The 12220-nt window shown below is 56.8% G+C and overlaps 2 protein-coding genes across 8 annotated transcripts in view; one reads left to right on the forward strand and one right to left on the reverse strand.

Moving 5' to 3' along the window:
• LOC112995814 (DNA-directed DNA/RNA polymerase mu) overlaps window positions 1-12220 on the reverse strand; it is a gene marked incomplete at its 3' end in the record, with an annotated part of 180484 nt that overhangs the window by 91448 nt on the left and 76816 nt on the right. The gene's annotated exons all lie outside the window — the stretch shown is intronic.
• OGDH (oxoglutarate dehydrogenase) overlaps window positions 1-12220 on the forward strand; it is a 40937-nt gene that overhangs the window by 4503 nt on the left and 24214 nt on the right. For all 7 annotated transcript variants that reach the window (XM_064497768.1, XM_064497767.1, XM_026118753.2 and 4 more), the window contains 2 exons: window positions 1030-1278; window positions 10130-10318. In XM_064497768.1, coding sequence (XP_064353838.1) covers window positions 1057-1278; window positions 10130-10318 — 411 coding nt within the window. In that variant the 5' untranslated portion in view covers window positions 1030-1056. The remainder of the gene's footprint in view (window positions 1-1029; window positions 1279-10129; window positions 10319-12220) is intronic.

Raw genomic sequence — 12220 nt, forward strand, 5'->3', positions numbered from 1 at the left:
GCTGAAAATCAAGAAGGTCTGAGAGCGGATGCGGAAAGCACCAGGTCAGCTCGATCCTTTGGGGGAACGGTTAATCCGGGCCACGTTTCGCCATGAAACATGCTTCCTCTTACACGTCTCGGGCTTTAATTTCACATAACAGCCAGCTGCTTTATCTTCATTCCCCGTCGCGGGCCTGGCGAGGCAGAGGCTGCCGCGACACGGGAACGGTCCGTACGCGCTCCGGCTCGAGGAAACGCTGCTTTTTCTCGTTTCGGAAGCGTGGGAATGTGCCGCCCGGGCACGAGTGAGGGCTGCCAGGGCTCCCGAGAGGATTAACGGGAATAAAGTTGGCTGGAAAGTGCTGCCGTCGCTTCTCGTTAGTGGCGATCGCGTCGTGGGAAAGCTGCTGCCGGCGGCTCGTCCGCCCTCCCCGTGAAGCCGTCTTAACATCCCGACGTCCCTGCGTTGGGTGACGATGCCGGTCGCTCCCTGCGTCTCGTGCCAACCAGCTTTTTTTAAAATCCTTCTTTTCTTTCCAGCTATTTTCAGGATGCCGCGGCACCTCTTTGCATAACGCTTCTCTCTTCTATAACTCGCTTCCGAGACAGTAAAGTTGACTACAGTTGTGTGTGTTGTGAAAGGAAATCAAAATAAAAATTCATCCTAGACTCGTTTCTCCAAGTGTTTTGAAGCAAAAGGGTGGGGATTTCAAAAGAAATGCCGTTCTCATTCTGCCCTTCAATCCTTCCCATCTCGCGTTGGGCCGGTTAAATGGAAGAGACTGGTCTAGCGGTCCTGGCTTGGCAGATCGGAGCCGCGGGTGCCGCTGGCGGCTTTGCCGGCGGTACGTGGCTGCCCACGGGCGAGCCGCGTCCCCGAATCGCGCTTCCCCGCCAGGGCAGAGCGCTGAGCTCCTCTGCTAAGTCTCCTCTGCTCCTCAGGCCCCGATGCCGCGTAAGGGCTGACGGTGCGAGGGGGCGGGAGGTGGTCTGCGGCCCGCGTTGTCTCGGATAACTTCTGAAATGCTTTCCTTTTCTCTTCCGACAGGAACGCGTGCGAGGCTACAGGACAAAAATGTTTAACTTAAGGACTTGTGCAGCAAAATTGAGGCCGTTGACGGCCTCCCAGACTGTTAAGACAATTTCCCAACACAGGCCAGCGGCACCCAGGACGTTTCAACAGATCAGGTGCTACAGCGCGCCTGTGGCTGCTGAGCCTTTTTTGAGTGGGACTAGTTCAAACTATGTGGAGGAAATGTACTATGCTTGGCTGGAAAATCCCAAAAGTGTACATAAGGTAAGGAGCAACCTCACCAGGACGCTGCCTTCGCTCCCCCGCTTCCGTGTGTGTCTGTGTGTTTAAACAGCAAGTTCAGGTAAGTGCGGGTGTCCCGAGGAGGATTTCGGCCACGGGGGTCTGATGGTCCTGGATCACCGTTCTGCCTCGTTTCTCCTGGAGAGAACAACAGCCGTTGCCTGCACAGGAGCAAGGTGAAGAAAAGCTGCTCCGTTCAAGAGCGACGGTCACGGGCTCGTCGGACACGGTCAGCATGGAGTACTCCGCCTCCGGGATCGCATGTGGATACAAAGAATTGCTCCTCCTGGGAATCCGCCTTTAATGAGCTCCTGATGCTTTTTTTCCCTGCTCTGATGGTGTATTAGGGTTTAATTCTTCCGTGGAGGAAGGGGGGGGGATTTTTCACATCACGATTGGCTTCCTTTTTGCTGGTAGCCTCAAGCCCGGGTGACGTTACGCGTTGAGGTAGACAAGCTATAACTAAGCTGACTCGGAGCTCGTGTGCGCGCAGCCGGACGGCAAACCGCCGCTGCAGCCTGGGGAGGGGAGCTGTTTCGGACTCCCGCTCTGGAAACCAGAGCTAACCCTCCTGCTGCTCCTCAACTTAAAATTGGGAAACTAATTTAGCTGTGGGCAGCACCCATAGAGGTCTGTCATGCCGGTCTCGGACCAAATTACTGCAGCTCCTACGGCTCGGAGGCGACCAGCTTCCTAACGCCGGCTGCGAAGTACGGTCAGCTTGGTTATGCTTGCCGAAGCCGGGGGAACGGAGTCTCCTTGCAAATCCAAGGAGGGCCCTTAGGGAAGCCGGTCAGCCGCGCCGGCGTGTCCGTGCGCTGTCGGCTGCGCGGCAGGATGTGAAACAGTACTGGGAAGGAGCGGGAGGTGACGGCGTGCGGCCTCGTGTCTGAAGAAGGTCACGGGGCTGCCGCTGCACAGGGCTGCCGAGGCAGGACGCGTGACCGCCTGCGCGGTGGGTGAGGTCTCGGCAGAGAGGAGGATTTCTGAAGCCCTGCTGCATTTTATTTTTCCGATGTTTAACGAAGACGGCGTTGTTGTGGTGACTAAGTTTCAGCATTACCCGGGGAGTTTTTAAGACGGTTTTCTACATGCTCTGATGTAGAGCCGGGATTTTCTTTGTTCAGTGGCACGTGAGCAGCCCGCAAACCGCGATGCAAATATTAGACGAGCAGTCAAGAGATGAGTAAGGAATCTGGCATTCAAACACATGCATCAGCACTGAGCGTGCTTTCCGTGGCACTGATCCCGTGCGTCTAAAATACACAGCCTGTAGGGTGTTTGCTGCCATGAAGGTGTTAAGGTAGGATCAAAGCCAGATTTGCCTGAACAGGGTTGACTTTGTGCTTCTTTCTAGGCAAATGGACAGGTGAGCGAAGCAACGCAGGCTCCAAAAGCACAAAAATAGGTTATTTTGGGTCGTGCCATTTGTCAGATAGCGAAACCGAGTGTGTGTTTCAGTTCGCTGTCACATGGCATGACCCAGTCCTTCAGAGCTGGGACAGTGAATCCATTTCCAATCATTTTTATCTAGCTGTGCAGGGATCCTCGTGCGTGCTTAGCAGTGGCGGAATCGTAGAATAACTTAGGTCGGAAGGAGTCTCTAGTCCAAGCCTTTAGTCCACAGCCAGCTTTAAGTTAAATCGGACTTCCCGGCTAGACCAGGTTGCTGAGGACCTTGTGCAGTCACGTTTTGAGCATCTGCAAGGACGGAGATCCTAGAGTCCTTCCAGACCCCTGGCCTAGCGTTTGCCCCCCTTTGCTGCGAAGAGCTACGGGTGCGTGTGAGTTTATTTTGGAAACGGATGTCCCTCGAAATATTTTTCGAGTATTAACAGCCGCTGCTCTCTAAGGTTTCCTTCCATTAAAAGAAAAGATCGCGTCGCTGAACTTCTGACCGTCTTGCCCTTTCGCTGCTACTCCGTAAAGTGAAAGAGCAGGAGTTTGTCGGACCGGTGGCTTTGAGCTAGTGCTCGCAGGGCTTCCGAAAGCAGCCAGGAAAAGCGGCGTACGCCAACGCCAGCTCTCCGCAGCCGCTCGCCGGTGCCTGGAGGAGAGGTGCCAGCTTAGTGCTTGGGAGTGGTAACAAAACCCTTAGCTGTAAAAGCAGGAAAGAATTGCAAAGCGTGTTTGAATTATGGTGTGCTCTTTGGTGCTTCGAGCGTGGCTGCAAATATTTGTGTGGCAGGTGCCTCTCTTAGGCGCTAAGAAAAGTAGTTTGAAAATGAAACGGGGTCTGCTTGCTGCCGGGGAGCAAACTTGACGCTGGTAATAGGAAAAACGAGTGGATTACGGGCTGCTTTTTGAATAAAATCAAGTCAGCGTCGTGCTTAGGGGAAGGAAATCCAAATCCGGTCCCCAAAGCCCTTCTGGCGCAGTTGGCACCTGCGGTTTGGCTTGAGCTTTGCTGTCGGATTTCGGCTTTACCTTAACTGCTGCCCTGCACCTCCCCAAAGCCTTGCTGAGGCCGCCGTCGCGTTTCCCCCAGCAAACATTGCCCTTAGACATAGGGCCAGATCCTGATAATGCTGAAGCCACCGCGGAGCCCTCGCTGACGCCGAGTGACGGCGGAGTCGTTCGGGAGCGCACAATCGCGATCCAAGGTAGGGAGTGAGCTTGGTTCGCTTCAAATGGCTCACATGAAACCTGTAAAACTAGTCTAAAACCCACTGTGTGCTCGAAGGGTGTAGGCCCGGGTGAGTCAGGATCCTGAAGGGCTTCGTCAAAGAGTTTTGCGGAGCTGCAGGGACGGGGAGAACGATTTTCTTCAGCCGATGGAGCCTCTCGGCCGGCTGCGGTCGCGCCAGGGGAGCAGCACTGTCGAGCACGGCCGGGCGCCCGGCCCCGGTGGAGCTGCCGCTCGCTCCGCTCCTGCCGAAGCGATCGAGCAGCGTTTGCAAAATCTCATTTTGGGAGCGGTTTCGAGAGAAGCAGTGTGTCCGAGGGCGATAACTTTCGCAGGGTGGAGCTGCCGAAAAAGCCGGGCTGTTGCACAAGCCTCGCTGGGGCTTATCTAGTCCCAGCACCGAGCAGAAACTGGCCGCGAGCTCCCTCACGCCTACGGGAGGTTGGGCTGCTGCTCGCTGTCCCGGGCCCTGGGTTTGCCGGGGTTTCCTATGGTTTTGTGGCCAAAAATCTACCAGAATTTTACCCGGCAGAACAGTCCCCCGTGTACTTCTGTGCTCTGGAGCAAAACAAATTCATTTCTTCCGTGCAAAGATTGCTGTTTTTAAATTGCAAAATATATTTAAGTGCTTGTCTAGTGCAGAGAAGGTAAAACAAAGCTATTCTAGGGGTTTTTCCCCCGTGTTCTTTGGCTGTATTCCAGCTTGAGAGCCTGACCCAAGCAAAATGAGCAAACGAGACCCAAGAAACGAGCAGTTTCCAGCAGACTGTCTCGGCGGCGTTGTGTTAAGAGCCTTCTTTCTGGTTTTTAAGCGTCATAGCCGGCCCGGTCTCTCCGTCCCGTGACCGCTTCCAAAGAAACCGGTGACACCCTCCTCCTGCCTGCGAGGCGGCTTGCGAGCTTGCCGGTGGAAGGAGGCTGGAAAGCATTGCTTGCGGATAGATGCATGCAAAAATGCCTGGTTTTTGCATTAAGCTCAGGCCTTGCTAAAGAGCGACCCTTACATATAGGCTAAACGTATAGTTGAAGGGATACGGCCTTGCCCGTGTGCGTATGCATCAAGCAGTCTTTAATACGGAGTGATTAATATGCTCGTGGCAGAGGTTATGTGTTGAAGTTGGTGACGGGAGCGCGATGTGCGTGCCGGGCCGTGCGATATCCCGGGGATGCTCCGCGAAAGTCGCGGCGTGCCGGAGCGTCCCGAGCCTCACGGCAGCTCTGCCGCCCGAGCCCGGCGCCCTTCCCCGGGAGCCGGATCCGCTCGAAGAAGTGAAAGACGCTGGGGTTTTGCTTGCGGAGCCGTTCGCGGGGCTGCGATGACTCAACCGAGAAACCCGTGGTGAGCTGCGCGCTTGCAGCCGGGCTGAAACATCCCTCCCTTCCCGATGCCTGCGCTGTCTCGGCTCGCCGCAGTCACCTTCTGAAGGGCAGCCGCGTCTGCCGGCTCGAAGCTGGATGCTGCCTGCGTGCTTGGAAGCAGCAACATCCGCTTTGAGTTGATGCAACGAGGCAAAACTGAGCTCTTTTATCCCCCCATCCTGCCTGAAACCTTTGGCTTTGGGGGTGGGTGGCCAGGCTTGTTCTGGATGCTTCATGCTGTCGCGGGGGGGGGGACGCGCAGGCTCTGCTTTTTCTCCTGGGGCAGCAGTGGGAATAAAAAGGAGCAGCGTATCGGTCTAGTGCGAAGCGGAGGGACCCGAAAAGCCTCGGAGCTCTGCGCCCCGGGGAGGGCATCTGGGGACGATGGGGCCGCTCGACGGCTCCCGCGTCGGACGTGAGCTCTCCAAGGGTGTTTTGCAGAAAACCCATGCCGGAGAGAGCAGGGGACGTGCGCATCTTTATTGCAGAATATCCTCACGTTCGAAACAAGATCAGAAACTCGAAAGCTGAGGCTTTTCGAGCGCTTATCAAGGCCGCAGCTTCGCCGAGGGCGAAGCCTGCAGTCAGGTAGCCCGAAATGCCCTATAATTATCTCGGGCAATAAAGCGTTTAGCGAAAGTACCTGAGCTGACTCAGCCGCCGCCGCCCCTTGTTTGGCGAGCTTAGGGCTGGACTTTTTCCTTGGGAGCAGAGGCAAATCGCCCTCTCGAAGAGGAAACGGGTTTGAAGGTCCAGACCGAGCAGGTCGTGGAGGCAGCGATGTCCCTGCGTCGCGAGCGGTCTGCTGCGCCGGCCGGGGGGGAATCGGCAGCGAGCGGGGGCCGTGCGATGCCTCTGCTCTGGGATACGACTTGGCCCAGCTGCTTAGCCTTTCCTCAGCGTCCCCATATTCCCCGTTTTCCCCCCAAAAAAATCCTCCAGCGCCGAGGTCGGTTGCGGTGAGGAAGCACTGGAGTTGCACGTGGGCGCTGCTCGAGGTGGCCTGCTGTTTAAAAAGAGCCGTGCCACGGCTGTAAATTGCTAGCAATGCTGGATTTGGGGTGTTTTTTGCTTTCTTTTTTTGGTTAAGACGCATATTAGGCCCAGCAGCCTTTATAGGGGATGGAAGTCCTCTTGCAGGCGGTGGGATTAATGGGACGGAGTGGGAACTGAGCATACGATTGCTTACGCAGCGCTTAAATACCGAAGTGGGGCGAAGCCGTGTGCACCCCGGGAAACCTTCCCGCTTCCATAAGCGAGCTCCTAAAAGCCTTTTTGCTTCGGCGCGACCTCGCTCGAACGCGGACGTCGGCCGCTTCGCGCGTGACTCGGGTAGGGCAAAGGAGCCGGGCCGCCTCGGGAGCCGCGTGCGGAGCAGCCGCCGGGAGCCTGCCCTGCCTGCCCGCGCCGCGTGCGGAGCAAAGGTTGTCACCGTCGTCACCTCGCGATAAAACCCAGCAGCTATAACGGGGGACAGTGCTGCCCGGTGAAACCTCCTGGTCTGGATCACGAAGGTCCGGCCTCAGTGTGTTGTTTCCCTTGCAAAAATCGCCTAAAAAGAGTCGGTCGCGTGGCTCCTCTGTTGCCCCGTTTCCCCATCGATAGGGGCAATAGTTTCACAGGTTTCGGGGGGCTGCTTGAGATACGGGTGAGGCCTTTGGTGGCTGCCGCCGGGTGTGAAATATCCCTTTTTCTTAGCCTGGAGGAGGACAGCCTCGTCCTGCGACGTCCCGGCCGGCCAGCTCGTCCTCCTCGCCTTCGCCCCGTCCCCGCGCAGCATCCAGCGCTGCCGCCGGGCGAGGAGCAAAGCTCTCATGGTCTCTCCCCCACCCCTTTTTTTTTCCCCCCTCTCCTAGTTAGGATAACAGATGCTCCTGGGTATCACCCGAGCTCTCCTGCTGCATCTCGCCTCGCCTGGTTCCCCGTGGCCTTCGGCAGGCCGAAAGAGGACGGCTCGCGTTCGGCCTTCGGCTCCCCTTCCCGGCGTCGCGCGGACTCGCGTTGCCCGCCGGCGCGCTCGTTCTTCAGGGGAGCCGTCGCTCTTCGAGGTTTTGTTTGCGTTCAGCACGGCCCGTTTCTAAATTTAATCCCTCGCGCAGCCGCGTGATGGCACGGGGCTGGAAATAGCTCCCCGCGGCACGTGACCGCCGTCGGGGCAGCTGGAGGAGCCCCAGTCGCTGGAAAAGGCTCGGCGGAGGGGAGCAGAGCGTTGCTCTTCCCGCAGAGGTTGGATGTGCAGATCAGGCTTCTCCGTCTCCCAGCACCGGGCTATAAACCTTCCTTTCCTTCCCCAAACCGGCACTGAAGCAGCTCTGAAGACGGCCCAAACGTGCCCCTTGGTTCCTCTCTCGCGCAGCTCTCGGGGCAGTTGCAGGCGGTGACAAACCTCGCTGACCGCCGGCCTTCGGCGTGCAGCTCTTCGCCCTCCTCTGCATCCTCAAGGTCGAATTTTGGAGCTTGCTACGAGCGTAGTGAGCCAATTCCCCGTGTCGCGGCTGTAAAAGCAGTCCCGAGGCGGGTGTCGTTCTCCGCAGCAGCTTCTGCTACAGCAGAAACCAGACCGCCAGCTAAATATCTGACTTCGCGGTGTTGTACTGCGTCCAAAAATAGCAAGAAGCCGCGTTACTGAATTTCTTAGCGCTTCCTTCTGCTTGTTTTCCCCCTTCAAGAGGTTGTTTCCTTCGGGGCTGAACCCAGCGCGCGCTGCCGGAAAGCCACTGAGCTCTGCGAGCCCGGGGGTGACACGGGGCTCCCCTCCGGCGGGGCGGCCGAAACGCTCGGCTCCGCTGGCTTTCGGGCAGGGTCCGCGCCGATCCCCCAGGGCCGAAACCGGCATCGGGTGACAGCGAGTCCCAAGGGCCTCGTTCGCTCCGGCGGGCGGCTCGGGTACGTGCAGGCACGCGGCTCGGCGCGGCGTTGCTCCGGGTCGCCTTCGGCCTTTGGCGTTATTCATCGGCACGCGGGAAAGCGCTAGGGGCGGGGGGGAAGGCTGAGAGCGTGCCCGGAATAAATCCGTGGCTCGCTCGGGGCAAACAGGGCGGCTCTGGCACGGATATCCAGGACTTTCCCTCCAAGCCTTTTTTTACACGGTCACCGGCTGCGAGAGCTTCAGCTGGCCTTGACAGAAAAGTGCTCGAGAGCTCGGAGGGGCTTTTTGGTGGTGGCGATGAAGAAAATCCCCTAAAATCCCGGAGTGAGCAGCGTGACTTAGTCCTCCCGCTAATCTCGGGTGCTGAGAGCTCGTCTGGTTGTTATCTAAGGGTTCCTGCCGTTTCAAAGACGAGTGTGAAGCTCGTGGCTGGGGAAGCGTGCTCAGAGCGAGCGTCGCTTCCCTCACCCGGGTGCAAGCGGGCTGGTTTTGTGCCGTCGGTAGAAAAACTCCCGTTTAACCTCAGCTGGTTGCCGAGAGGGAGGTGAAGTCCGAGGATGGTCGCGGCACCGTGATGAGCCCTGATGCCTCTTTTCCGGCTCGTAGCGCCGGCCGTGCTCCTGCGCGGGAGGATCCCGGGCTCGATTCGTGTCTGCGGCCGGCTCCGACCTGGTTTCGGAAGTGAGGGCAGTTTTGGCACGCGCCAAGATGCCTCTAACCTGTTTTCCTGGCTGTTCTGCAACACAAGCTCTCGCTCCAGGCTCGGAGGAGGAGGAGGATGTACCGATCCATAAAACCAAGAACATAAGACGTCCCATAGACCAGGAGCCTCCATCTGGGAAAGGACCCTGGGATTTGGGGGGGTCACGTGGCGCAGCAGCCCTTGTGCAAGAACACACACAACCATCTTAACCCTGCAAAGGGGAACGCGTGCGGAGGTGACATCCTGCCTCACCCAACAACGCGACGGAGCTGGTACCGGAGCGCTACGTACAACGCTGGTGTCAACGTTGCTAAAAGGATGCTGAAAAATTGGGGGTTCAGGGGGGGAAAAAAAGCCATTGCTACATCAGGGCTGGACCAAACGGCTTGCTTTGGGCCTTGGATCTCAGTCCATTTAGACCGTGGACGCGATTAAGAAGCGTATTTAATTACAGGGTAAAAATATCTTCCAGAAAATATTGTGGGTATTAAATGGCAGTCTGCTGTCCCGGAGAGAAGGGACAAGAGCAGGAGAGTCTGAAAACGGGACTAGTTACTCGGAAAGAGCACTAGCCCGATAGCTGAGCCACCGAGCCCCATGTTTGGTGGCAGGGACTTCGGTCAAACGTGGGCTCTGAGCACGTCTTTGCGCTCCAGCCCGTGGCACCGGGGTGAAGCGCGAGGACCTGCGTTGGACGCCGGGTCCGAGCAGTTGGTCTCCTCGACCTTTTGGAAAGGAAGGGGCACGGCGTCGTTCTCCTCCCCTCCCTACGGATGAGAACCAGCTCCCAGTCCCGCAACCCGGTTATTTGGAATTAAATACACAACTGGAGTTCCTGGAGAAGCGTTTTTATTTTTAAACTTCTCAGAATGCCATTTTTAAGCCTAACAAACAACCACTTAGTGAAGCCATCCCCACGCTTGGCCAGAAATGATGATGTGCGGTTTGCTTGGGTTCAGGCGGGGAAGGAGAAAGGTCGGCGCAGAAGGTCCGTGCACCTTCGACTTTGGCCATAGCTGGGTGGTCTCTGGGTGCAGGCGGGGAGGAGGCGGCTCTGTCCCCCCTGGATTTTCTTCCCTCCTCCTCCGGCCCTGCAGCTCGTCTCTAAAGGCTGCTGTGGCCGTAGAGATGAGACCGCAGCAGCCGTTTCATCTCGTGGTAGGGCACTGGAGCCTGGAGCGAGGAGGTGGCGTTTGCATCATGTGTGAGGAACTTCTCACCTCTCTTTTTTAATTTTTTCTCTCTTTTTTTTTTTTTTTCCTCTCCCTTTTCCTAGTCGTGGGACATCTTCTTTCGCAACGCCAATGCTGGAGCTGCTCCAGGCACCGCTTACCAAAGCCCCCCTCCGCTGAGCACCAGCCTTTCTACACTGTCGCAAGCACAGTTCCTGGTTCAAGCACAGCCCAACGTAGATAAGCTGGTGGAAGACCACCTCGCCGTGCAATCTCTCATCAGGGCCTATCAGGTAAGGAGACCCCGCTCCCCGTAGAGCAGGGAGCGCGGCTTTCCCCCCGCCCCGGGCACGCCGTGACCGAGCGAAGAGGGATACGGCAGTGCCCTGCTCCTTTGGTAGCTCTGCGCAGCACTAAAAACACCCTCCGTTCAGCGCATTTGATGCCTGTTTTGCATGGAAAGTATTCAGGCTGAGCGCCGGCTTGCTGGTCTCCCCTGTTTTTAACAGCAGTTGCTGACCTGTTGGGGCGGACGCATCAGCTGATGCTTGCGCGACAATAGGAAGATTAAAGCTATTGTCACCCAGACAGAGCAATTATCTAGCACAGTTGGCTGTTATCCCCAGCCCAGGAACTGCAGAGAGGGAGGAGAGCTTTTCCCATCCCCAGATCGCTTGGTGTTTGAAAACTAGCCTCTGGCGTTATGCTGCTGTGGAGCTGGTTATCATTTCCCACTTCCTGCCTAGCTCAGAACTGGTGTGGGACAGGGATCCTGTTTCTCGAATGTTTAAAGGGATCCTTTCCCATATTTCGAGTGTGTTTTTGATAGAACTTCTGACATCCTAAAATAAAAGTTCAGGGAACGTTTCCTTGCAGTTTGCAAACTGGAGAAGGGCCGCGGTGCTGCTGGCTCCTGAGGCGTGTTTAAAACCTTCTGCCGCCTCATGCATTCAGACCGATGCTGCCAAAACCGAGCTTTTGGAAGAAATGAGTCTCTAGCAGAAAGGAAACATCCGCTGGCTAAAGGAGCAAGGCACGCATAAATGATATGGCCAGTATTTAGCTTGAGAGAGCATTTAAGTATGTTCACATCTATGTCATTCTTTAGCTTTTGGTTACACTCTGGCCTGTCAAGCAGAGGTGGCCTTTACCGGTGGCTGCACTGGGAAGGCAGCAAGCCCAACTGCCCCGGAGCTGATCTGATTTTTAACCACTGTCTTGCTACAAAGAAGCACCCACTGCAGATCAGGAGCCCGCGCAGGTATCGGGGAAAATCCCACATACCAGGCAACAGGTTAACACAATCACCGCGGCACTGGGAAAGTCCAGAGGTCTGCCCAGCCTTGGACTCTGCCGTGCAGCTCAAAGGCAGCGCACGCACCCGGCTCGTCTCCGCAGGGAAAGGCTGCGGCCAGCACCGGGGCGTTGCTCCGCTTCTCTTTAACAAGCTGAAGCCGGGCAAGGCCGCTCAGGACGGCCGTGAATCTTGCCTCGTGGCTGGTGTCACGGGAGACGATCGCCCTGCCGGCTCTGGTCAGCTTTGGCTTCTCCTGCCTGGCTGTTTTTAGTATTGTGCAGCCCTAATTGGAATAAGTGGGCAGACGCCAAGTTAAAACAAGCGGTGACTGATGCAGTTGGAGGCAGCAGCTCCGTGTCAGCTTTTTGAATGCAAAATCTTCAACCTCCTCTGCATTCCCTTCACTTCCTCGCCCTCCGAAATGGCAGCGGTGGGAGGCGGTTGCTCTTGGCCTTGTTTCTCTAACATGGCTGTATTGAGAAATCTGCCTCCGTTTCTACACTGGTATCGTTGTGCCGCTGTAGCTACAGCGGACTAAGCCTGTGTGGATACTCGGGCTCGTAAGCTGCTGCGGGATGTCCGGGCAGGGACGCTCAGCAGGAGGTATGAAAGAATACGAAGGTAAGAAGCCCTGCCTGTGACGTGTAACCTATTTAAAACGCCAGGCAATTAATTTCTTAAATTGGATTGAGCTCTAATTATAGGTGAGCAGTGACCCCGCTCTGCCGTGGCTCTTAGTGGCACCAGCGATGGCTTGCTTCTGAGTTGTAGCCGTGGTCGCATGCCCGATCCGTTATTTCCTTTTAAATAACGGCTGCGGTCTTGTTTTGAGTCGGGGAAAACAATCCGCCTTTGTGCCGCTGTAGCGGAGGCGGTCGCGCCACCCACCCGGCTGGAT

The sequence above is a fragment of the Dromaius novaehollandiae genome, chromosome 26 (assembly GCF_036370855.1).
Source record: "Dromaius novaehollandiae isolate bDroNov1 chromosome 26, bDroNov1.hap1, whole genome shotgun sequence".
Classification (NCBI taxonomy): Eukaryota; Metazoa; Chordata; class Aves; order Casuariiformes; family Dromaiidae; genus Dromaius; species Dromaius novaehollandiae.